General features: G+C 37.4%; 1 protein-coding gene, 2 non-coding genes and 2 pseudogenes across 5 annotated transcripts in view; all 5 read left to right on the forward strand.

Moving 5' to 3' along the window:
* Nucleotides 1-487: 487 nt before the first annotated feature.
* On the forward strand, nucleotides 488-1345 carry LOC124980414 (40S ribosomal protein S2-like; annotated as a pseudogene).
* Nucleotides 1346-11500: 10155 nt separating this feature from the next.
* The window catches only part of Nop58 (NOP58 ribonucleoprotein), a 33812-nt gene continuing 17954 nt past the window's right edge, over nucleotides 11501-27358 (forward strand). Inside the window, exons 1-5 of one of the 3 annotated variants that reach the window (XM_047545737.1) lie at nucleotides 11501-11758; nucleotides 18813-18889; nucleotides 21321-21373; nucleotides 24655-24776; nucleotides 26932-27068. In XM_047545737.1, the coding sequence (XP_047401693.1) occupies nucleotides 11714-11758; nucleotides 18813-18889; nucleotides 21321-21373; nucleotides 24655-24776; nucleotides 26932-27068 (434 nt within the window). In that variant the 5' untranslated portion in view covers nucleotides 11501-11713. Of the gene's footprint in view, nucleotides 11759-18812; nucleotides 18890-21320; nucleotides 21374-21590; nucleotides 21696-23906; nucleotides 24172-24654; nucleotides 24777-26931; nucleotides 27069-27358 lie in introns of those variants that run through there. The other 2 variants (XM_047545739.1, XM_047545740.1) reach the window with 2 other exon arrangements.
* LOC124980309 (ubiquitin-conjugating enzyme E2 variant 1-like) lies at nucleotides 16180-16629 on the forward strand (annotated as a pseudogene).
* LOC124981563 (small nucleolar RNA SNORD70) lies at nucleotides 20740-20826 on the forward strand. Its single transcript, XR_007108069.1, has one exon. It is a non-coding gene; the product is annotated as a small nucleolar RNA SNORD70 (small nucleolar RNA).
* LOC124981562 (small nucleolar RNA SNORD70) lies at nucleotides 21483-21571 on the forward strand. Its single transcript, XR_007108068.1, has one exon. It is a non-coding gene; the product is annotated as a small nucleolar RNA SNORD70 (small nucleolar RNA).

Genomic DNA, 27358 nt, shown 5'->3' on the forward strand with positions numbered 1-27358 from the left:
ACTAATCCTATCATGGGGGCTCTTCCTTCATGACCTAATTTAAACCTAATTTTCTCCCAAAGTCTCTCCATCCAAATACCATCACATTAGGGATTAGGGCTTCATCATATGAATTCTGGTGGGTGGATGAAATAGGTGAATTTAGATATATGAATTCTGGGGAGACACAAATGTTCAGTCCATAATACTGTAGAAGTTGGAAAAGGCAAGAAAAGGGATCCTCCTCTAAAGTCTTCATGTGCTGGATGCCCTGCCAACACATTGATTTTAGTCCACTGAGGCCCATTTCTCACATCTAACATCTAGAACTATAAGATAATAAATTGGTGTTGTTTTGAGCTAGCAAATTTGTGGTAATTTCTTGCAACTACAATGGAAAACTAATAAACTGTCATTATATCTGACTATAAGTGTGTATCTATTCAGTTGTGAAAGTACGTAATTACTGAAATATATCAATAATGCTTCTTCTCTGGGAAAACACCAAATGGCAAATGACGCTGGTGCAGCCGGAGGGCCCGGAGGGCCTTGGGGGGGGGGGCGGAATGGGTGGCCCTGGTGGCTTCAGAGGAGGCTTTGGCAGCAGTCTCTGAGGTCGGGGTCACGGCGCTTGTGGAGGCAAGGCCAAAGACAAGGAGTGGATCCCGGTCACCAAGCTGGGCTGCCTGGTCAAGGTCATGAAGATCAAGTCCTTAGAGGAGATCTACCTCTTCTCTTTGTCCATCAAAGAGTCTGAGATTATGGACTTTTTCCTGGGGGGGGTGGGTCACTCAGGGATGAGGTTTTGAAGATCATGCCTGTACAGAAGCAGACTGGTGCTGGCCAGCAGACCAGGTTCAAGGCATTTGCCGCTATCGGGGACTACAATGGTCATGTTGGACTGGGAGTAAAGTGCTCCAAGGAGGTAGCCACTGCTATCTGAGGGGCCATCATCCTGGCCAAGCTCTCCATTGTTCCTGTGCGGAGAGGCTACTGGGGGAACAAGATTGGCAAGTCCCACACTGTCCCTTACAAGGTGACTGGACGTTATGGTTCTGTGCTGGTGCGGCTCATCCCTGCCCCCAGAGGTACTGGCATTGTCTCAGCCCCTGTGCCCAAGAAGCTGCTGCTGATGGCTGGTATTGATGACTACTACTCTTCTGCCAGGGGCTGCACTGCCACCTTGGGCAATTTTGCTAAGGTCACTTTGATGCCATCTCCAAGACATACAGCTATTTGACTCCCGATCTCTGGAGAGAAACTGTTCACCAAATCTCCCTATCAGGAATTCACTGACCATCCTGTGAAAACTCACACCAGAGTCTCTGTACAGAGGATCCAGGCTCCACCTATGGCTACAACATAAGAGTTTTTATACAAAAAAAAAAAAAAAAAAAGTGAATGAAACCTGGAAAAAATCAATAATTATCATTGTAATTATATAAATTAACTTGTAGAAGTTGGACTTTTATTTTTTATCTAACATTTCTCAAAAAAGAGTGGGTTTTTGGTAGTACTGTGATTGAATTCAGGGCTTCCCACATGCTAAGCAAGTTCTCTATCACTGAGTTAGAGCCCATTCTAGTTATGAAATTTGTGAATTTTGAAAAATAAAGAACTTTCATAGTAGTATTAAAATAATTATAAATATGGAGAACATCAAATATAATGATTTAAAAAGGTAGAATGGAACACCTTGGTGGTTATCCATTACTATCTAGAAAACTTCAAATAAAGCTTAGGTATAAAAAACATCTGGAAAATTTTGTTATTTTGAATTTGGGATTTGAATTTGAGAACAAAACTATTGAAAAGTCTTGTCAGGGGACAAGGTATGTACATAAATCATATACATAATTAATGCTATAAGCCATCAAAACAAAAGCTCTATGAAACTTAAGATAAATTTATATGATTTACTAATATTTTTCTGGAGATAGGCAAAAGTATTCTGATGTATTTTCTTAGGCAATATAGCACACTCATACAATGCAAGAATCTTACCTACCACGGGTATGGTGGCACACACCTACAATCCCAGCTACTGGGGAGGCTGAGGCAGGAGGATGGCAAGTCCAAACCCAACCTGGGAAATTTACCAAGACCCTTCCGCAAAATAAAATTTTTAAGTGTTGGAGTTGTAGCTCAGTGGTAGAGTGCTTGCTTAGCATGTGTAAGACCCTGGGTTCCATCCCACATCAAAACATATACACAAGAATTTTACCTTAGACAAGCTACGGATTTCTGAATTTTGGGGAATTTTTGTTTTGTTTTGTTTTGGGGGTCTTTTACTTTTTTATTTTTTATTTATTTTTTTTATTAATTTTTTTTTTATTTTTACAGATTCCATATTGATTCATTGTACACAAATGGAGTATAACTTTTCATTTCTATGGTTGTACACAATGTAGATTCACACCATGCATGTAATCATATATATATATATATATATATATATATATATATATATATACACATAGGGTAACACTGTCTGTTTCATTCTACTATTTCTTTTCCTCACCAATTTCCACCCATTTTCCTCTATATCATCCAAAGTTCTTTCATTCTTCTCTCCCCCCCAGCCCCCTTGTTATATATCATCTTACACTTATCAAACATTCAGCCTTTGGCTTTTTGGGCTTGGCCTATTTCATTTAGCATGATATTTTCCAACTTCATCCATTTACCAGCAAATGCCATAATTTTATTCTTTTTATGGCTGAGTAATATTCCATTGTGTATATATACCACAGTTTCTTTTTCCATTCATCAATCAAAGGGCATCTCAATTGGTTACAAAATCTAGCTATTGTGAATTGAGCTGCTATGAACATTGATGTGGCTGCATCACTGTAGTATGCTGATTTTAAGTCCTTTGGGTATAAACCAAGGAGTGGGATAGCTGGGTCAAATAGTGGGTCCATTCCAAGCTTTCTGAGGAATCTCCATACTGCTTTCCAGAGTGGCTGCACCAATTTGCAACTCCACCAGCAATGTATGAGTGTGTCTCTTTCCCCACATCCACGCCAACATTTATTATTGCTTGCATTCTTGATAATAGCCATTCTAATTAGAGTTAGATAAAAATCTTAGAGTGGTTTTAATTTGCATTTCTCTAATTACTAGGGATGATGAGCACTTTTTCATGTATTTGTTGATCACCTGTATTGTTTTTGGGATTTTTTGTTTTGTTTGTTGCCAGAGCATTACTATTATACACAGCAGACAGCATTTGGGTTCATTTTGACAAAATCATACATGCTTGGAATTTGATTTTATTTCCTGTTCCTATCCCCTTTCATTCCCCTCCCACGTCCCCCTATTCTCCTTCCTCTACAGTTCTTTGTTTTGCTCATTTATTTTTGATTGGTACTTTCTACATCTACATAAAGGTGAAATTCCCTGTGGTATATTTATAAAACATGCATATAATGTGATTCTATCAAACTAATTCCACATTTCCTCCCCTTTCCCTTCCCTCCTCGCTCCCTTTCTATCTCCTACTCCACTGATCTTCTCTATATCTTTATAATTTTCAATCCCCCACCCCCACTCCCTTCTTTCCCTTATTTTGCTCTGAATTCCACATATGAGTGCAAACATTCAACCCTTGATTTTCTGAGTCTGGCTTATTTCAATGAGCATGATGTTCTCCATTTCCATCCATTTACTGGCAAATGCCATAAATTCATTCTTCTTTATGGCTAAGAGTTTATTGTGTATACATACCACATTTTCTTAATCCATTTGACTATTGATGGGCATCTAGGCTGACTGAAGAATTTTATTTCATTTTATTTTTTCTGTTCTGACTGAAGAATTTTATAATGAATCTCTCCCTATGTCATTTTGTGCTGTGTTTTGTAGTACCTGTCAAATTATGGATCCTCTAGGGGCATGCCTTTAGGATTTGTGTTTCATCCATACATGGAGCTTCTCCTCACACCATGATTTAGTTCATTTGTATTTCTATGGGACTTTCCTACTTTTTCTTCAAAAAAAGAGAAAAAAAAAATAATGCCTCCAGAACCCTTTACATTTCCCAAATAATAATAAAATCTTCCAACAAATCAGAAGCAAAAAGTCATACTCCATTTCAATTTCCACTCATCATACATTCAGGCTTATTCAAATAATTATTATATAAAAGTAAATTCCTTTAAGATTCTCTCTTCTTTGTTCTAAATTCATATGCGTGGAGTTCAAAAATTTGCTACAAGTACTGACAGAATCACTGAAAGCTGTTATACTTATGGTTATAATTTATTACAGGATGTCAGGGTCTTAAGTCCCCTTGCTCTTCTCGACCAGCGACAAGGGAAGGGGACACTCCCCAACAAGGTCAGACCGGGAAAGGTAGGGCCGACTGACCGCCCGCTCCCAGCCTTCCTGGTGGAGGACAATCAGATGCATCAGGGAGACCAGTCACAGCAGGAACTCGTTTATTGAGGAAATCACACAGCTTTTATGTAGGGTGGGGGCTAGGCGGGAACCAATCAGCTTAAAGGTCAGCAAGGCAGGGGTGTTCACGCAGGCGAGAGTCCCATTGGACTATATGGCAAGCACGAGCTGATCACGTTCGGGGAACTGTTGTTAACCAATCCCTGACGGTGGTCCGGTTTATCGTCATGAACCTTTGAAACCGCCTTTGAGGCCTTGATCTTGCTCACTCGCCAGGGAGAAAGAAGTCAGCCTGAGTTAGTTAACGTGTCATTAGTCCCAACAACAGGAAAAGGATACAGATCAAAATCGGTTAAGAGAAAGGTGCATAGGGCAAAACCTGGAAAAGTTGTTCTATCAACTAACTGTATCCTACCAAAATTCACATTATAATGTAATCCCCAATGTGATGTATTTAGAAGTGGGGCTTTTCGGAGGTGATTAGATCAAAAAAGCAGAGCCTTCTTGAATAGGATTATTCCTTTATAAAGAAAATCCCAGAGTTGGGGTTGTGGCTCAGTGGTGGAGTGCTTACCTAGCATGCATGAGGCACTGGGTTCGATTCTCAGTACCACACATAAATAAACGAATAAAAAAAAAAGGTCTATCTAAATCTACAAAAATAAAAAAAAGAAAAAGAAAATCCCAGAGAACTTTCTTCCTACTTCTGCCATGTGAGCTTACAAAAAAAGACAGCCCCTGTGAACCTGGGTCTGTGGGCACCTTGATCTTAGACTCTAACCTCCAGAACTGAAGAAGTAAATTTCTGTTGTTTATGTCTCCCCATTTATGGTATCCTGTTATAGCAGCCTGAATAAACTCAAAGTTTCCATTATTCTATCCCATGGAGTCAGGGTATATTACCCTCCCAGCAATGATGTATGACAATCTGGATAGAGTATGCCAACCAGAGAAGTTCACTTGAGTTTAAATGCTCAGAGTTTTTATTGGAGTTCACATAGGTGTGATTGATTGACTGATTACCTACCTAGTTGAATTCTGTCTCCAGTTTGGCTGAAAACGTCATAAACCCCAGTTCCTACCTGTTAGGACCACATGATTGATCTTTCTGGCATATCTGTTGTGACCAGCTCCTACCCTAAACACTCATATCAGGTATGATGTAAGTTATCTCCCCAAAGCTGAGGGTATAGGCTATACCCTTCTTTGGGCAAGACCAAAGTATTTACTACACACCATTATGAAAACAGCTTCAATTTTTCCTTTTATGTTTATTTATTTATTTATTTATGTTTGGTACCAGTGATTAAACCCAGGGGCCCTTAACCACTGAACCACAACCCCAGCCTGTTTTATTTTTTTATTTTGAGACATGGTCTTGCTAAGTTGCTCAGGGCCTTGCTAAGCTGCTGAGGCTGGCTTTGAAGTTGCCATCCTCCTACCTCAGCCCCTGGAGCTTCTGGGATTACAGGCATGCACCATCACACCCAGCTCCATTTTTCCTTTTTTGTATGTATTTTCTCCTTTTATGGTGATCTTTTTGATTACATACAAATAATATATAATTATGACCAATTAAGTCCCAATAGTTTTCAGAGAGTATGTAACTAAAGAAACAAAAATTTAAGTGAGGTATTATAAAAGGTATCTTTCTTTTGCGGGGAGGGAGAAATTATAAAACACAAAATTCACCAATTGGTTATAGTAGTTACAGATTTCAAAGAGCTGTTTTTTGTTTATAGACATATAAAATGCTTTTTTAGCTAATTAACAAAATGACCTATAGACAAATAACACAGAGAATGCCGGGACAAACAAAGAGGTAAGAGACAAATTAACAGAACAAAGAGACAAAGCAACTTAGCAAGACCATGTCTCAAAATGAAAACAAACATAAAAAGTTAGTCAGATACCCTGACCTTTGCTATTCAACAGTGACTAGATTCCTTATGTCTGTCTGCCATCTGGTAGAGCCTAAATGGTCCTCATAAACAAACAAATAAATGCCAGATTCCATGTTGCTTCCACCAACAGTCACACACAAATCAAAATCAGAAGTAGATCCAGACCTGGTCATTAATCAAAAACAGATTCAGAAACACATAAAGAAACCAAGTACAGTGGAACACACCTATAGTCCCAGCTACTTAGAAGGCTGAGGTAGGAGGATCACTTGGGTCCAAGTTGGACTCCAGCCTGAGTAACACAGCAAAAATACTGTCTCAACACCACACACACACACACACACACACACACATACACACACAGTTTTAAAGTTCTACTGTCATAAAGCATTAGCTCAAGAACCAGAAAAATTATATATATAGATGAAAAAAGCCTATGCAATGCTCTTCTCTGACAATGCAGCTTCCTCAAGACTGACAGGTGAATCCTCTTGGGTCTCAATGGAATAAAAAAATTGCCAAAAAAAGACGAAAAGATAAAAGAATTACTTAGAAATTTACTTGCAAGAAAGTTGTTTAGGAGGCCAGTAATAAAATAGTTTACTAGGGACTGAGGGTATAGTTCTGTGGTAGAGTGTTTGTCTCTTATGCATATAGCCCTTGGGTTCGATTCCTGCACTTGGAAAAAAGAACTTGCTCACCACAAAGCAGAACAGACAAGATGTATATTTAAAGAAAAATATCCACGTAGCCTCCAAGTTAACATCTGTTAATAGAAGAATAGCAATTTGTTACAAGATTATTTTACCTCTAAAGTTTTCCTATATCTTCAGATATTTCCATTGTAAAAGTTAGAGATAGAGTTGTTATTGTTATTGTTTGAGAATCAGGAATTTATAGGAAAGCTCAAAATTTCATTTAATTTAGAATCTAAAACTAGATGCTGGTTTTGTTTTCTCAAAGTGCAAAGGGGTATATGTGTGTGCACATGTACGCTTCCTGAGAGTAGGATGAGGTATATGTTAAACTCTTGGTGGATTTTGTTCTACATTTTAGTTTCTTTTTTGATAAATCTCTCCTTTGGTCTATTTAAATTATTGTCTTAAATTAATTACATGGTAATGGTGGCTATTTAGTGAACATTTAAATTATGTCAATCAAAATTTTATCTTGTTTAAAAGACACAATAACAATTGTTTTTTTTTTAATTTTTTTTAGTTGTCAATGGACCTTTATTTTACTTACTTATATGTGGTGCTGAGAATCAAACTCAGTGCATTGAAAATGCCAGGCAAGCCCTCTCCCACTGAGCTACAACCCCAGCCCACAAGAACACTTGTGAGGTAGATGTTACTCTTATTCTATACAGAAGTAAAGTACCAGGGAAGTTAAATCATTTACTCACGGTGTCACAGACCCATAAGTAATAAGAGGTAAAGCAGAGATTTGATAGGATAAAATATAAGGATACATAGGATATAACAGGTAGGCAATAAGGCTTCCTTCTGCTGTATTACAATTGCATTGTGCTAGTCTGTTTTCTCCACCAATCATTTAGCTTTCTTGAGGTCAGGGATTCCATGTCTTTGACCAGAAAAAATATTTAGTACCTAATATGTAGTAGGCATATAAACAAGTTATCCTTTAAAAGTGTCTTATGTTTAATATGCATAAATCTTATTTTTTAAATTTTTTTTAGTTGTAGATGGACACAATGCCTTTATTTTTTTATGTGGTGCTGAGGATTGAACCCAGTGTGTCACACATGCCACACAAGTGCTCTACCACTGAGCTATAACCACAATCCATAAATCTTATTTTTGAAAGAGATATTATAAACTCCCTAAGGGCAAGGGATTAACAGAGATGGTAATGTCAAAGTTAGAGGTCAAATCATAGTCTGTTCAGGGCTATACCACGATGTGACCAAGAAAGACCAGAAACTCAATTTTGGCTACATACCCAGAGTTGACTTGTTCAGAGGAAATGATTCGAGCTCATAAGAAACTGATGAAAGGATGTTAGTATGTTTTAGGTAGTCAGAGACAAGATCTTCTTGTGCTGCTTTGTAGGATTAGGCAATATAGCTCACCCACATCCTCTGTGTTGTCTGGGTAGACTAGCCTCCAAACTTTTCCATCTGAATGTTCAGCAAACATTTTAACTGAAAAGGAACTAAACTGAAACAGATACTATTGATTTGCATAGAATCCATACAGTAAAGTAAGAGAAAGACACTGAGGTTCATACAAGAACTGGTCTGATGGCAGGAAGACCTTGGAAAATGCAGGACTGGAGAGAGAGGTAAGAGTCATGTGAGGAAACCATCACACATCCCAGCACACACACTCCTATAATCCCAGTAGCTGGGGAGGCTGAGGCAGGAAGATCACAAGTTCAAAGACAGCCACAGCAACTTAGCAAGGCCCTAAGGATTCAATCCCTGGCACACAAACATACATAGAGAGAGAGGGAGAGAGAGAGAGAGAGAGAGAGAGAGAGAGAGAGAGAGAGAGAGAAAGAAAGAGAAAGAGAAGAGAACAAATGGTCAGAGGTTAGAGCCTGTTTCTGTTCATCTTCCAACATATATCCTAATTGGGGGCTGGGGAGATAGCTCAGTCGGTAGAGTGCTTGCCTTGCAAATATAAGGCCCTGGGTTCGATTCCCCAGCACCGCAAAAAAAAAAAAAAAAAAAAAAAAAAAAAAAAAATCTATATCTATATCTATATCTATATCTATATCTATATATATCTCCTAGTTGCCTCTGTCCCCTCCAAGCACCCATGGGCTCTGAAAGAAAGGAAAGGACTTTAGCCAAAAGAAAAAGTAGGTCACAAATGGCCAACACCTCAGAAAGAACAAGATAGGAAGCACAAAAGTTGCTTCCCTGGAAGCTGGAAAGGGATGTTACCCCTGAAGGTGGTGACATGGAGAAGATGTGCAACGATGTGGGCAGTGCCTATATAGTATATAGTTTCATCTAATGTAATAGGTATTTTACTTTTTGGTTTTCTGTTCCACTTCACTAGAATATAAATCCCATGAAGTTTGGAGGTTTTTGAAATGTGTGTGTGTGTGTCCCATGCCCCCACCTCCCACACATACTGCTAGGTCCTTAGTGCCTGGCACAAAATAGACAGTCAAATATCTATTGTATATGCAAAAGATGTTCACCAACCAGATCATTCTCTACCTTTTACTAGATATATGGGAGATCTCTGAGCATAATGATATCTTTTGCTACTCAGAAAGTCTCAAAAAGTACCTGAAACTTCTACTAGCCCCTTGAAATAATGTAAACCTCCAATTCATTCATTCTACTCACTCATTTATTCATTTGCTAGTCACATTTAAGAAATTCCTAAATATGCCAGAAACTAGCATACTACCAGGGATTCAGTGACAAATTTTATGGAACCTATATTCTAGTTGCACAGGGATGGAGATGAAGTGTACTGAGAAAACAGAAGAACCATGTGTTTTCTTACTGCCATTTCGCCATGTTAGGCAGATGTATCTATATCTATATATCTATATATATAGATATATCTATAAATATATATATATATCCATCCCCCCCCCCCAACCCTGGGGATTGAACCCTGGGCCTCATACATGCAAGCAAATGCTGTATCAGAGCTAAACCCTCAGCCCAGGAATAAAATTACAAGGCCTTGTTATCTATACTCATCCATATTTTCTCCCTTATACTTCTCTGTGCTATCTCCCCTTGACCTAGAACTATGTTTAATAAAGTATTAAGACTCTCATTTTTCCCTTGCAACAGGGAATTTTCAGACAATTATTGTATTTGGCTGAGATCCAAATCCAAAATCAGAGCCAGCTCTGAAACATCATATTGAGGTGATTATGTAAATGGCAGTATGCAAGGACAAATTCTAGGAGATGCATGGTAGAGATTTCATTGAATAAGTGGTTTCATTTTATTTTAGATAAATGATGCAAAGATTTACATGCAAGGAAAAAAATTTTACTTCCTGCAGGCATTCATTCATTAAAATTTTAGAATTACCTAATGAGATCCTGGTTCATGATTAGCACAACATAATGCTCTATATGGACACATAGGGCTGGGGATATAGCTCAGTTGGTACAGTACTTGCCTCCCACGTACAAGGCCCTGGGTTCAATCCCCAGCACCACAAAAAAACAAAACAACAACAAAAAAACAACTGGACACACAAAAAGTGTTAACATATAGATTCCACTCTGCAGTAAATGGTGCTTTTGTTAAGGAGACCAAACAGAAAAATATCGTGAAGATAAACAATACTATAAAGAGATATAGTGCGTCCACTTCATCCATCATTCTGGAGCTATTTTGATTTCTCTTGACACCCTGACCACACTGGATTATAGCTACGGCTATAATCAATCACTCTCCAGTCTGCTCTCTAGATCCCCCTATCCTTTGATTTCCCCTCACTTTCATCTTTTCTATTATTCAAATCAGGACATTATTTTCTTTTGATCCCAGGTTGTGGAGTTGGAGAAAAAGCAAATTACTTAGTGTCCCACAACCTTCAGCAGGTTTCAGTTTAATGTTCACAGGTAATCTGAACAGAGGGTTTGGTAAGTGAGGAAGGAAATTTCAACGATTAGAAGCCAGACTTGTGGAAAACCTGGGGTATTTAAACAAGAACACTAAGGAAAGGTCCCAGAAAAGCAAATTACATTGAGGCAAGGAGACAAGGTCTAAATTCATACCCTGGAGTCATTTTTAAAAATATAGAAAAAAAAAAAAACAGGAGAAGTTTACATATATTTGAAAGAAATCTGTGCTAATAATCAGTTTGGACAGACAGAGGAGAACAAGAATACCCGCAGATACCGTCACGGTGCCACTCACGGCGTTCCCTTCAAGGCAAGCTTGAAAGGGAGGAAACCCAACAGCACTATCTAGCACTTCAAATCCAGATGCCTAAAACAGACACGCTGCGAGACGGTTCCACACTTCTTTCAAGGTAAAACATATCCGTTACGGCGTGGCGAGATTTAAAAATAATAAAACGCGAACTCTTTTCCCTTTAATAGCCCAGCCTGGTTGCGTCAAAGCGCATTCGGAGCCTTAACACATCTCGCGGTATTCTCAAGGCCCACTACGCCACCTCCTATGGCGGGAACATTCCGGAAGTGACTGCATGCTATGCGGCAGTCTCCTGTCGGAAGTGACGTAGATATCCCAGAACCCTCGGAGGAGGAGACGCGCGTACCTGCGTTCCCCATGCAGTCCAACGTGGAACGTTTTAGGCGGCGTGGTCTGATCCTTTACGGGAAGACGTGGACGTTTGTGCTCTAAGCTTCGGCCTAGCGGTCCTTTTGTGGCTGCAAAGTTGGTGGGTTTTTTTTTTTTTGCACTGGTACAAGAGCTCGTGGTGGGCCGCGTGGCGCCCTGACCCGGCTTCACTATGTTGGTGCTATTTGAAACGTCGGTTGGCTACGCCATCTTTAAGGTAGGTGGGAGACTGAGCCGTTGGTGGGGAAGGCCTGTGTTGAACAGGCGAGAAGAGGGATAAGCCTTACGGAGAGACCGAAAGCTCCGAGGATCGTGTGGGTACCTTATAGGTCCCCGGGCTCGGAAAGGAAGTGGAAAGCCTGAGGGTCCGGTGTTGCGGTAAGCACGTGGCCCTGCCGTTTGGGCGACCCTTAGAGAATTCTCTGCCTTAGAGAATTTGGTTTAGTTGAAGAGGTGGACAGCAGCCGTGTCTGGAGTTCTGCATTTATGTTAAAGAGATCGGATCTTATTTGGGGTTCTTTGAGGAATGCTGGGAAGCTTTTAAACAGAGGAGTAACTTGATGTAATTTGTCTTTTAAAAAAGGTTATTCTGTGTGAAGACTAGATTACAGGGAGGGAAGCAAGAATATTTTTGCATTAATTCAAACAAGTTTAGATTGCTTGACTTGAAAGTTGTTATGGAGGGAACATTGAGGAATCTTAAAGGTAGAACTGACAGTTGGCTGATGGATTGCATGTGGGTTTTGATTTAAGACGGTTAAGTGTGAAGGCTGTTTGGGGGTACGGGTGCTGGAGATTTGTGGATCTGGGCTATGTGAAACTTAGGTTGTCTTTTAGACTTGGTAATGAATTGTGTAGATAGGACTCTTCAGAATTTCAGGTTTGAAGATTAGAGGAGAAGTCTGGGCTGGTGATACCAATATGAGACTTGGTTGTTTTAATGGGAAAAGTTTGGAATCAACACGAAAATGGTTGAACAATGGGACATGAGTTTAGTGGAGTTCTATTAAGGTGTTAGAAGGAACGAGGTAGGTTGAGTGCTTTACATATGCCAGGCAGGAGCTCTTCAACCCTAGCAACGAAAAACAAAGTTTTCATATTTTAGGTGTATATGTTGATATAAGACAAAAGTGTTAGATAAAACATGTACAGCCGGGTGCGGTGGCGCACGCCTGTGATCCTAGAGACTTGGTAGGCTGAGGCAGGAGGATCGCCAGCCTCAGCAATTTAATGAGACCTTAAGAAACTCAGCGAGACTTTGTCTCTAAGTAAAATACAAAAAAGGGCTGGCGATGTGCCTCGGTGGTTGAGTGCCCCTGAGTTCAATCTTTGGTAGCAAACAAAAGAGAACATGTACAGTTCCAGTTGTCAGTCAAAAAACTCAAGTTTATTTGTGGTAGAAATCAGAAAGTACAGAGCTTAACTTCTGACATTTGAAAACATACTTCTGTGTGTATTTGTTATATCAGATACTTATTTTTAGAAATATTTTTTTAGTTGTAGATGGGCAGGATACCCTTATTTGATGTATTTATTTTTATGTGGTGCTGAGGATCGAACCCAGTGCTTCACACATCTGAGTCTAGTGCGCTCTACCACTCAGCCACAGCCACAGCCATAGCCCCCAGATACTTATTTTTTAAGAAAACAAATAAAATAATAATTCAAAGCCAAAAGACAGCTTGGCTTTTTTTTCTTGTCATTGGAGTAATCTGTAAGTGCAATATTAGCAATTTTAAGGAACTTTTAAGAGCCTTATTTCCCGTTAGAGCTCTGAAATGTGTTTATTTTGCTTTTCTCCAGCCTCTAGAATCTAAATTCCTAAATTCTCTTACTCATATGGTCTGTCATACTTTGAATCAGTGTCTGTCCTGAATTGATTTTAATGCTATCCTGAACTGGACATTAGGAGGAAGCAAGTTTGCACGGTCCACTGGCTGCCTCTGATGGTATGAAGAGGAATTGGTTTATTAATTGTCTAATTTCTAGATCTGGGTCATAAAACAAAGTATACAACCATGTCTTTTGGTGAATTTCTTATTTATATTAATGAATACCCTGGCCTATAAAGATAAGTGTTATATTACAGTTTTCAGTGTTATATCTCTGTAAGTTACTGTTCAAAATTAATGAGGCTTATGAAACCTAAAGTTGGGCTTGACTATATAGAAATACTGATTATTTTATAATTTTTGAAACTAATATTAGTTTTTTATTCCTTCTGAATAAAATAAACAAACAGAATGTTCTGAAGTTAAATAACAGTAATGATTGCACAATTTTGTGAAACAAATTATGCGCTTTCAGAAGGTAAATATTTTATAGTATGTGAATTACCAAAAAGGTAGACATACAGTACATGTTTTTTAGCTTCCCAATCTTTCAAAATCTGGGGTATAAAATTATATTGATTACAAGAAAGTTCATGTTTTGAGAATGCTTTTAAGAAGTTTTTCCACCTTAATTTATGCAGAATATGTTTAATATACAACCCAGTGTACATGTATAATTCCATGTATAGTAAAAGCAGTTTCCATAGTTTATTGTTCATTAAGAAGATTATACAGGGCTGGGGGTGTGGCTTATAGAGGCCCTGTGTTCAGTTTCTAGCCCCCCCACCACCACCTTCAAAGGGTTTTTCTATGTACAAATGCAAGGACTGTTATAGGAACTATTATAGTTACTTTGGGGGCAGGGTACTAGGGATTGAACCCATGGGTTCTTCACCATTGAGCTACATGCCCAGTTCTTTTTATATTTTATTTAGAGACAGGGTCTCACCAAGTTACTTAGGCTCTTGTAAATTTAACTTGTGATTCTCCTGCCTCAGCCTCCCAAACTGCTGGGATTATGCCTGACCAGTATAGTTACTTCTTATAATTACTTACAACCAATATAGTTCTAGAATGTTACCAAAACTCAATCTGTATCACAAGGGGCATGATGAAAAGACAGCTGTTAGTATTGCTAATCCCAGACCTTTAGCTGTGCTGTGCAACATAGTAGCTACTACTAGCCAGTGTTTAACTTTTATACTTGTAATGTGGTTAGTATGAGGGGATTATATGGGGGCAGGGGTGAGTGAAACTGGGAATTGAACACAGGGAGGGAATCATACATGCTTAGGGCTGAGCTATATCCCCAGGCCACAGGAGATTTTTCAATTTTTTTTATTAATTTTAATTTTAGTGGTCACATTGTACAGTGCAGATATATAGCATAGCATTATGTTTCTTCATCTTCTTAGACTTTGGAGAGGAACATTTCTGGTGCACATACCAAATGCTTGCATACAGCCAAATTACTGAATAATACTTTTTTCCAGCTGTGTTGAATGTACTTTACATGCTATATAACTCACCTGATATGTTTTAAGGGGGTGGAATGCAGTTGTGCCATCCCTCTTACATCATCCCAGGAGCCTCTTCTGCCTATTTTCTTTTTTCTTTAAAAACAACTTTTTTAGATATACATGACTGTAGAGTGTATTTTGACATATTATACATACATGGAGTACGACCCATTCCAATTAGGATCCCATTCTTCTTGTACATGATGAAGTGGAGTTTCACTGGTGGTTTATTCATATATAAACATAGGAAAGTTGTGTTCGATTCATTCTGCTATCTTATTGTATCCCCTCCCTTTTGTCTAAGCCACTGAACTTCTATTCCCGCCTCTCCTTGTATGTTAGCATCTGCATATCAGAAAGAATATACATCCTTTGTACATCCTTTGGTTAAAGGGGATTGGCTTATTTCACTTAGCATGAGTCTCCAGTTCCATGCATTTACTGACAAAAATCATAGATACTCCTTTTTTTTTTTAACTGAGAAATATTCCATTGTGTATATATACCACATTTTCTTTATCCATTCATCTGTTGAAGGCACCTAGGTTGGTTCCATAGTTTAGCTATTATGAATTGAGCTGCTATAAACATTGATGTGACTTCTTCACTGTAGTATGCTGATTTTAAGTCCTTTGGGTATAAACTGAGGAGTGGGATAGCTGTGTCAGATGATGGTTCCATTCCAAGTTTTCTGAGGAATCTCCATACTGCTTTCCATAGTGGTTGTACCAATTTGCAGATCAGCAATGTATGAGTGTACCTTTTTCCCCCCATCCTCGCCAACATTTATTGTTACTTGTATTCTTGATAATTGCCACTCTGACTGGAGTAAGATGGAATCTATCTTATGCCTATTTTCAAGGTAGTGCCAGCTCTAAGCAACCACTGATCAACTTTTCGTCTGTGTAATTGTGTCTTTTTTAAGAGAGTTCATGTAAATGCAGTAGTGTTTTGATCTTTGTGTTTGGCTTTTTTCACTTGGCATAAAGTTTTTGAAGTTATTCCATATTGCATTTATCAATTGGTACCTTTTTGAGTAATTTGCATGTTATACTATTCAATTTGCATGTTATACTATATTATTGGTTTATATCCTGTACTCAAGTTTCATAAAAATTACTTGTCCACATTGTCTGTGATGAAGTGAAACTTAAAAAGTTAGCATCAACTATAAAGTAAAATAGAAAATCCCAAATCAAAAATGAAAATTTGGCGCCTGCGCGCCAGCGCCCGGCGACTTGGTGGGGGGGGCGGGGAGAAGAAGGGGCCGGCCTTCGAGCGACAGCGACGCAAGATGGCAGCCACCACGGGCTCGGGAGTAAAAGTCCCTCGCAATTTCCGACTGTTGGAAGAACTCAAAGAAGGCCAGAAAGGAGTAGGAGATGGCACAGTTAGCTGGGGTCCTGAAGATGACGAAGACATACACTTACGAGATGGACAGGGATGATAATTGGGCCTCCAAGAACAATTTATGAAAACCGAACATACAGCCTTAAAATAGAATGTGGACCTAAATACCCAGAAGCACCCCCCTTTGTAAGATTTGTAACGAAATTAATATGAATGGAGTTAATAGTTCTAATGGAATGGTAGACCCACGGGCCATATCAGTGCTAGCAAAATGGCAGAGTTCGTACAGCATCAAGGTCGTTCTGCAAGAGCTAGGGCGCCTAATGGTGTCTAAAGAAAACGTGGAACTTCCTCAGCCGCCAGAAGGACAGTGCTACAGCAATTAATCAAAAAGAAAACCACAGCCCCCATTCGATTCAAGCAGTCTTCATTTTCCACCATAGTAAATTTTCTAGATACATCTTGTAGACTCAGAGTGCTGGAAAGGAAGCCGCCATTCAAAGGCAGTTTATCTTAAGATAACTGTAAATGATACTAATTTTTTGTCCATTTGAAATATATATATAAGTTGTGCTATAAAAAAATGAAAATTAAGAAAGATAGTTTTTGATATACTGATACTGGTGATCTTTCCAAGGATGCTCTGGTCATTTTTGGCACATTATGGAAAGATTTTTCTTTTCTGATTTTTACTGTGAATATTTTCACATAGCAGGGGAGAGGTTAGTATCAATATGTGTCTGTAAGATAATAGACATGTTTAAAAATAGCAAACAGTATAAATAGCAGTACTAAAGATTTTAATGGTTACAGTAGCTATATACTGATTCTACTTAGAAATGGAAATTATTACTGTCTTAATCCAAAGCAGAATTTAAAATGAATTTTGCCTACAGGTGTTTGAAATTTCCCTATTTAAAGTGAATGGTTAAAAATTTGAGGCAAATGTAAAATAAAATGTTATTCTTTTGTTCATACTCTTTATTAGTAATGTTATCTTCCATATGTTATATAACGGTTGGGAACATAATAGCCAAGGTTTTGTTTGCCCTAATAAAGTCTTTGTAAACCTTTTGGTTAGGCATGACTCACCATGATTTTATACTTCCTTTTTTATTTTAACTTCAATTTAAGAGTGGTGATAATATCTTCTAAATATGCCAATTTTGTTACCCAAATGTTATCTTCAAATACATTTCTTTTCAGCTAGGGAAAAAAATGTGAATCTTACTCGTTAGTCATATCCCTTATTTGATACACATCCTCTTGACAATTGGTGACCTTTGGTTATCATTCTTATAGTCACTGAATAATTTTGAAAAGTTGAGAGTACTCCGTGAACCACCTTTTTAAAAAAAACTTCAGTAAATATTTTAGTGCAGTCATGAAATTTGGTTGAATGTTTTTAGATTATAAAGCTTCATGTTTTGCAAAATGGAACTATTATAGCTTATAGTTTTGTGGGGGTTTTTGTTTTTTTATACCAACAGTATACTTTGTAATGTTTACAGCTCCATAACTTGTGGTTCCTTTAATATTTTGTTTGATTTATTTCAACCAACTTTTCAAATTCTATAAATATGTCTAATTAATTTGAACAACAAATCTTTAAAATTATCTTGCCCTGCTCATCTGAAAAAAGTTTTACACACTTCATAATACTGTTTTTTGTTGTTGTTGTTTTGTTTTTGTTTTTGTTTTTGTTTTCGTTTTGTGGTATAGGGGTTTAACTCAAGAGTGCTATACCTCTGAACCATATTGCTCACTTTTTTTTTTTTTTTTCCCTCTCATTTTGAGTTTCACTAAGTTGTTGAGACTGACCTTGAACTCAGTCCTTCTGCCTCAACCTCTGGAGTAGCTGGGGAATTGCAGGCACAGGCCACAGTACGTGGCTTTTATTTACTCCCTTGATTTAAGTGAAACCGATAAAATCTCTTAAAAGTAATGTGGCCACATCTGTCAAGATAAGCCTGTTTTACATGATCAGTTAACTCCACTTTCAGTAACTTGTCCTGTAGAACATAACATATGTAGGTACAAAGATCTTTTTGTTTTGGTACAGGGGATTGAACCCAGGGGTGCTTTACCTGTGAGCCACATCCCCAACCCCCTTTTATTTTAATTTTAAATTTTGAGGCAGGGTATTGCCAAGTTGCTGAGACTAGCTTTAAACCGGCAATCCAGCCTCATCTTCCTGAGTTGCTGGGATTACAGGCTTGTACCACTGCACCAGCTGAAAGATAATGTTCTCTGAAGTATTTAAAAGGAAAAGTTAGACATTCTCAAAGCAAAAATGATGGTATAATTCATTTTTATATGCAAAGATAAGTGCATAGTGTGACTCCTGAAAGTATGCATGAACAGCTTGAAGGTTCTCAAAGACCCCAGCTAGATCCAGCATGAACTGGTAATTTGATCAAAAGTTTGTACTGCATAAAAACCTAGTTCATTATTTCAGTTAGAAAAATAGCCTTCACCGCCCTTATTTTATAATGTATAGTACTTGAAGAATGTAGCACTTGCCTGAGCTGGTCCATTTGAAGAAAACTATTTAAATGTTTTATTGCAGGTTCTAAATGAGAAGAAACTTCAAGAGGTTGATAGTTTGTGGAAAGAATTTGAAACTCCAGAGAAAGCAAATAAAATGTAAGTAATCTTGAAACTAAGAATTTAATAGGTAATATTTAAGATTGGGGCTGGAGTTGTGGCTGAGTGGTAGAGCACTTGCCTGGCATGTGTGAGGCCCTGGGTTCAGTTCTCAGCACTGAATATATATCCATTGACAACTTTAAAAATTTTAAATAAAAAAAATCATTTAAGTTCATGTCCTCCTCCCCCATTTGTATAGTGTTATTCAGTTTTTTGTTTTGAAATCTGCTTTATGATCAATAGTAATATAAGCCTAATTATTATGGATGTTTTATTTGGAAAATAGACCATCTCAGCTTATTTGTATTATTTGCAGAGTGAACAGTACCCCAAAATGAATATTTTATAGGTATTTGAAAACAGTTGATGTGAAGTATAAATTTCTGTTAAAAGTAATTGTACAAAGCATGGAATATCGATTTGCTTGGTTTCTCTGCATTGATGTTAGAATGTTTTTTAACTTAGCATATTCATTCTTCATGACTTCTATTTCTTAGCTCTCTCTGGTATAGTAAAAGAATTAACTAGTAAATCCTAGAAAGGTATACTGGACTCTCAAGATTTCTTAGCAAGAGAGTAGAGTATAACTGATAGCTCAGCTGAAGAAACGAGTAATAAGAGAGACAGTTCGCATTTCCTTAAGGTAGAGTCAATGTAGTTATCCCGCCATCTCTGATTCAACTTGTGAAATGCCCCATTTGATAAATGTGGTCCTAGAAAGAACCTCACTGACCCTCTTCATACTTACAGATTGGGAAGGATCTGTATGTGATTATGTCTGTGGATGTCAAAGGATATTTGATAATACCTCTGTTACTGCTGACAAAAACACAAAAGAGTAAAAGGAAACTTTTCTTTTTGGAGGAGGATATGTGCTGAAGATTGAATTCAGGGCCTCATGTATGCTAAGAATACATTCTACCACTCTGCTACACCTCCAGTCCCAAGGAGAAACTTGGTACTATTGCAGAAGAGTGTTAAACCCAAAGAAAGGGCATACTGAACAATGAAAGTAGCAAAATACAGATTGTAGCATTTGTAGTAGAAAAACCCCCAAATTTAAAAAGAGCCTAAATGTCCATCAGTAATGATATTGTTGCATAAATCTCTCTTTTGGGGGAGGGGTACCTGGGATTGAACTCAGGGCACTCAACCACTGAATCACATCCCCAGCCCAATTTTGTATTTTATTTAGAGACAGTCTCACTGAGTTGCTTAGCACCTCACTTTTGCTGAGACTGGCTTTGAACTTGAGATCCTCCTGTCTCAGCCTCCCCAGCCACTGGGATTACAGGTTTGTGAACTGTCTCTTGACAGTTCAGAGAGATGTTCATCAAACTCTGAGAAGCAAGCTTCAGGGTAGTTTGTTTAATGTGATCCCATTTTTTGCAGTGTCTGTTTATCTACAATTATTGAGAGAGATGAACAAATGCCACTTCAAAAGACAAATGTGGGGCTGGGGTTGTGGCTCAGCAGTAGAGTTCTTGTCTCGCATGTGTGAGGCCCTGGCTTCAGTCCTCAGCTCACATAATTAAATAAAGGTATTGTGTCCATCTGCAACTAAAAAATACTTTTTTAAAAAAAGAAAGATAAATGCAGGGGATAGTGGGGCAGAAAAAAAGATGAAATTATTACTTTTCCCTCAAGTTTTTATATTTTTAAGTGTTTTTAAGAGATCACCAGCATGTTCCCTTGTCAGGTAAGAAAATCTTATTTAAGTTAACACTGTAATACATACAATTAGTAAGTGTTAATACTTACAATTTTTTTTTTAAACAAAACCGTTTCAGGCAAATAGAAGACTGATTTTCCTTTTTTGAGGGTCATCCTTTGCTGGGTTAATGTAATTCATGGTTGTCAATGATGTATTACTAGTTGCTGAATCTAAGTGATCTAGCTCAAATATTCGTCACTACCACTGAGACAACTATGAATACATGTATACATTTCTTTCTACATAAATTGTAAATCTGCACATAAACATGTAGGGGACAAAAGGAACCAAAAAAAAAAAGATAAATGTGACAGTAAACTTTTTAAAAGACATTTGTACTGGGTAGACAAATGAATGTCTTAAAATAACTTCCCTAAGAGGGATTTAAATATTTTTTCCTTGGGTCAGTTCTGTGCTGTGTAGTAAAAGTCACCTTTGTCCAACTTTAAGCAGCAAGGATTATGTTGAAGCTTCAATGTGTTTGTTTTTGACCTAAGTTTCCTTCAAAGTGTATGACTTTACTTTGTACCAGTTCAGACATTGCTAGCCCAACATTTAGAATAATTGGTCGCTTTATGAAGAATATTCTAACTTTGATTCCCAGTGACAGGCAAATTTCTTTTATTGATCCGTGCTTTGGAAACACCAACCTTTTTCTCATGACTTTCGTAGAATAATGTGCTTCCATAATATTTCTTTTCTTTTAAATTCTAGAGTAAAGCTAAAGCATTTTGAGAAATTTCAGGATACAGCAGAAGCATTAGCAGGTAAAGTAAGACACTAGAAGCTTGCTTGTTTTGGTAATGTTGATGCCAATTGGTAGTTCATTTTCCTTATTAAAAGGTTGTTTTGCTTCAGTTGCCTGAGTTAACCCTATTCAATGTTGTCAATGATGCATTCTTTTAATGGAACTGAATTTAAGTGATCTAAATCAAATTCGTCACTACCACTGAGACAACATTGAGTTAGCTTTTTTCACCATAGGGCTGGTGATGAGAGGTGAGAAGTGGTTAAATTGATCTCCCTGTGGAAACCAACAGCATAATGCTGAAGCACAATTCAGTAAAAGCTGTTCTACAAGGGACCAAGGTAATGTGGTCAAGTACACAGCTCTCTGATAGTTTTGAGAATAGCTGGGATTCATAATTGAAAAAATAAATAAATAAATAAATAATAAGGCTCTCCAGGGATGTACATTTTTAGTTTAGATAAGGAAAACTAATAAAGGTTGTTTTTTTTTTTTTTTTTTAATTTTAAAAATAAACTACAGAGGGGCACAAGAGTTTTGTTTATATTAGGTTAGCAAAAAAGAGGAAGGACAGATAAAGTTGCTGAAGTTCTGAATTGCAAATCAGCCAACTCCTTGGGTGATAAAAGAAAATGAAGGTCTGTAGGGAAGAATATTAAAATTAGGTAAGAATTTGACAGACAATAATTTGTTCATCAGCCATGAGAAAAAATAATGATTCTGAGTGAAAATTGGAAATAAATATTATTGGACCACTTTTCCTTGCAGAGGGATAAGCTAAAGGAGGATCCAATAATGAGAGCAGGGTTTTTTGGTTTTTTGTTTTTGGTATTGGGGATTGAACCCAGAGGTGCTTTACCACTGATTCATATCCCCAATCCTTTTATTTTTATTTTGAGACAAGTTGTCACTAAGTTGCTGTAACTGGCCTTGAACTTGGGATCCTCCTGAGAGTTGCTGGGATTACATTCCTACACCACTGCCCACTCTGGCTATTTCTTTATTTTTTAAATAAGTAGTTCTGAGGCTCCTTCATGGATAGTAATTAGAGCCTTCCACAGACATGTAGCACAACGGTGATATTGTTGCCCTGGAGAATTCTGTAAAAGATCTGTTCATCATAGCTTTAAGTATGGGTAAAAATTTGGTAAAATCTCAAACGATATTGTTAGCTATACTCCCAACAGTAGGGGGCATTGTTTGCATAGATCATGGTATTATCAGCTCCTCCTTGAATTATGAAGTGTTGCGTCCTTGATTCCCTAGTGTCTTCTTATGAATTCTTTTTTTCATATCATCTCTAATGTTTTGGGAATACTTTGACCAGCTTTTATTAAACACATTAAATGGATGAGCCCAATCTTTGTCCAAATGCAAAGCAAGATTTTACTACTAATAGCTAATAGATTTATCACATAGTAACTCTCAAATTTGTACTCATCACTCCACATTGTTATCAGAATCAAATCTCTGGTAAAGTACCTCAGTAGTAGAGTGTACATTTTGCATGTATTGGGTTCTGGGTTCAGTTCTCAGAACCACCAAAAATTAAAAAAGTCAGGTTGCCATGGTCTAACCTCCACAAGGTAGAGACCGCTCTAAACTAACATAATCTTAGATTCCAGGACAGCATCTAGCTGTAGAGGGTTTAGAATCAATATTTTGGGGTAAGCGAATCAAAGAGTAAGTTCCCTAAGGAATCCAGTCATAGAAACCTGTGGCACTTTTTCCTATTTTTATTAGAAAGGGAAACATCCCCTTATCAAGAGAATAGAATCCTTTTCTAAGAGTTAGATTTCCACTGCATGTAACAATGCCATTTTTTTGTTTGTTTTTTGGAGTTTTGTTTTGTAATACTGAGGGCTGCTTCATCCCAGTTTTGATATGACATTACCAAATTTGGTATCTGTAGATGCCACAGTATACATTTTAAATCCCATAGCTTTAAAAGAGTCCACTGGAGTGTAAAACCAAGATTCTGTATTGGTCCCAAAAGATCACATGTGCCATTTGGATGGAGAGGCTTATTTTTACTCTTGGTCATATTTTTTTTTATAGTAAGTATAATAATATTTTGGTGAAGGGAAGATAAGTATAAAAATTAGAATAGACCTAGAGTAGAAATTCTTAACTTATAAGAAATGAGGGTGAACACTAGATGATACAGAAGATTAAGAATAGGAAGCAGGAAGTTAAATTTGAACTTTTCAATTAAGGAGGTTTTTCTATGTGTGTAGGTAGGAGGTATGTAATGCTGCATATCAAACCGAACTCCCCAACTCAACCTTACTTAAGGAAAGATATATATAAGGAAGAACTTGCCCCCTCTCTCTCTCTCTCTCTCTCTCTCTCTCTCTCTCTCTTTCTCTCTTTCTCTTTCTCTTTTTTTCCCTCTACCACTGAGATATATCCCTAACCCTTTTTATTTTTTTATTTTGAGACAGGGTCTCACTAAAATTGCTTAGGGCCTCAGCTTCCTGAATCACTGGGATTACTAGCATACAAAGAAGACTCTTAGAAGGGTAGATTTTAATGAGTCAATGTACAAATTATAAGAGTTCAGAATTTGGCAAAAGTGGCTAGCATCTTCAAGTGTAGCTGACCCTGCAAAAGCTATGTGAGAGCCAGATGCTTTTTGTCCTCACCTTTAATCTTCCCAGATAACTGATGGAATGGACTTGTAATTCAAATGGATGAGATGGGATCAGGAGGGAAGAGCACGTACCTGGCTGATAAAGCAAACTGCTTGACATTAGAAACTGACAGATCTTTCTTCCTGCCAGGCATACTTTTAACCTCAGACAAATGTCAGACAAGGTATTAAGTCCATGTGGGTCTGGAAGATGGAAGTATACATCTAAGAAAGGGTTGGTTAGAACATGAGGTTTCCGAGCATTGACCTAATCTGGTTTGGGGATTACCAAAAAGAAGGCTTCCTTCCCACTCAAACATGCTTACACTGTTGCAGAGCCTCCCTGCCCCCCTTTTTTAAAATATCCATTTTGATAGGATTTTAGGGTATTTTGCAGTCCGGGAGATAAGCCCATGTGAAATGACAGGAGAGTGAATCTCAGATTTTACAATCCTCTCCCAGAGTTTATGAGAACATTTGTATGACATAAAGATAGGCCCTTCCTATAAAATATGTAATTTATAAAACATTCACATTGATTATTTTGTTTCAGAAATAACATTAAATTTGGGCCTTTCAAAAGGAATTATTTGTTTAGCTTTAAATTTTAAGATAAGTTCTTGCAGTTAAAATCTGAGGTAACTTGTGTTTTTCTTTTTCCTGAAAAGCATTCACAGCTCTGATGGAGGGCAAAATCAATAAGCAGTTGAAGAAAGTTCTGAAGAAAATAGTTAAAGAAGCGCATGAACCTCTGGCTGTGGCTGATGCTAAACTAGGAGGAGTCATAAAGGTAAAAGTAGGGGTGGGGAAGGTATGGCTGTATGATAGAGTATGTGCTGAGCATGCACAAAACCCTGTGTTAGACCCCCAAACACCAAAATAAATGTTTGGATGAATGAATGTAAAGTCATGATTTTCTTTCATGCCTGCAAGTCTGATGTCACAGGATGCCAATGTAAAGCCTAGCCTTTATAAGTTGTTTGTCTTAAGTACTCATATTATATTTTTTTTCTAAACTACATAATAATTTCCACTAGGATAGCAGAACCACACATGTAACTCCTGTTCATTGTAGAAAATACAGATTAACAAGAAAAATGAATTAGTCCTATCCCTGCTACTCGTAATCTGTTATACCCTATGCATATCCTGCTGTACTATATTTATTTAGCCACATTTTTGTTTCAACAAAATTGTGGTCATGATTTTATTTTTTAAATGTGTTTATTAGAAATCTTCAGTAGGGGATACTTGCTAAAAATAAAACAAAAGTGAGAATGGAAAGAAAGACTGGAAAACTAGCATACCAAAGTTAAAAAGCAGAACAGTTTGAGATCCATTCAAGATAGGATTGATGTTTAGTAGTTATAGTAAATATTTCTGCTACAGGCTAATTACTGTGATCATAAAACATACCTCTGATTCATGAAGTTAGGAAAGAACTGTGTGAAATGGCAGCAAGGTGCTAAAGATTTAAGAGCTTTAATAAGTCACAATGGTTAATTTAAGAAGTTCATTTAAATAGATTACTTCTAATACTGTTAGGCAGTGAGATTTTCCTTGATGATTTCAATCTCTATATCCTTTAAAGTACCCATAGGCTTAATTTTATACTTTCCATTAAAAACTATAACTTTTAGCACATTAGGAGGAAACAGATGTTTTCAGTATCCTATGCACTGAAGTATTCTAATTCCAAGCTGAGTTCTGCATGTAGACATTGTACTCTAGAGAATGAAAGCCTGAGAGACTATAATATAGTAAATAGTATGAGTGTTCATACCTGTGGTATAAGAATACCTACAAAGGCATGCAGAAGGGCATATTGCTGAACTGGTGAGATGATGGGTATCCCCCCCCCCCCCCCCGCCCCAAACATAAATTTTTAGTTGTGGGTGAAGTGCCTCACATACTGGGCAAGTACTCTACCACCGAGCCACAATCCCAGCACCCTGATGGGTATCTTTTTAAATTATTTATTTAGTAAATTTTTATATAGATTATCATATGTATAACATACCAAATTTGGAGGAGATGTACTGGGGGTTAAACCCAGAACCACTTAACCACTAAGTCACATCCCCAGTCCTATATATTTTTTTTTTTATTTTGAGACAGGGTCTTGCTAAGTTGCTGAGGTTAGTCTGAAACTTAGAATCCTCCTGCCTCAGCTTCTCAAATTGCTGGGATTACAGGCATGTGCCAGTGTACCCAGCCATATATTATTCTTAAATGTGTTTTGCATGCCTATTGTTTTTTTTGCATGAGATAGACTAGAACTATGTAGATCTGTGTGAAGTAGCTAGCAAATATACTGCACAATAGAAATACAAAGGTTTGCAGGGAAAAAAAAATATCCCATTTGTGAGTAATTTGAATTTGACAATCCTCCTGCCTCAACCTCCCAAGCCATTGGAATTACAAGTGTGGGGGCTTCATTGTAATCTTTATACTTTTATTTTATACTTTTTAAAATTGTATTACTTTTATACTTTTTTTTTTATTATTGTAAACAAATGGGGTACAATATGTTTCTCTGGTTGTACATGAAGTAGAGGCGTACCATTTGTGTAATCATACATTTACATAGGGTAATGGTGTTTGATTCATTCTGTTAATTTCCCCCCATACTTTTATTTTTAATTAATTACATTTTAAAGGTAAATAACAAAGTAAGGAAAGATCCTTAGAGCAAAAACAGAGAAACAAAACTAAGTCAAATTATATTCATCATCTGCAGTTTTTAATTCATACAACCAAGCTGTCTCCCAAGAAGTTTGACTTCTATTCATAATATACTCAAGTATGTTTCTGTGAACATTTAAGAAACTTAACTTCATCAAACTGAAAATGCATGTGCTTAAATTGGTACTATTTTAATATATAAGGAATAATTTCAGGAAATCTTTTTTCTTTATTTAATAGAAATGTTCTTATTCTTGTAGGAAAAACTGAATCTCAGTTGTATCCATAGTCCTGTTGTTAATGAACTTATGAGGGGAATCCGATCACAAATGGATGGATTAATCCCTGGGGTAGAACCACGTGAAATGTCAGCCATGTGTCTTGGATTGGCCCACAGGTGAGAATTACTGGAAAATAAAGTCAGCTTACATAAAAATGTTACAAATATTAACTTAATCGTCATAACAACCTTATGAGGGTGATGGTAGTATTAATCTCATGAAGAAACTGATACCGAGGAATAGTAAAATTGATAAGTGATAAAGCTAGGATTTGAACCCATGCTTCCTGGCTCTATTGCCTGGGCTCTTAAAATTTCATCATAGGAATTCTTTACCCTTCTAGTTGGATCCCTCATTTTCTTTTATCTCTGCTAAGTCATGTGCTGTGCCTCCACCCACTGCCACT

Source organism: Sciurus carolinensis, chromosome 3, assembly GCF_902686445.1.
Source record: "Sciurus carolinensis chromosome 3, mSciCar1.2, whole genome shotgun sequence".
Classification (NCBI taxonomy): Eukaryota; Metazoa; Chordata; class Mammalia; order Rodentia; family Sciuridae; genus Sciurus; species Sciurus carolinensis.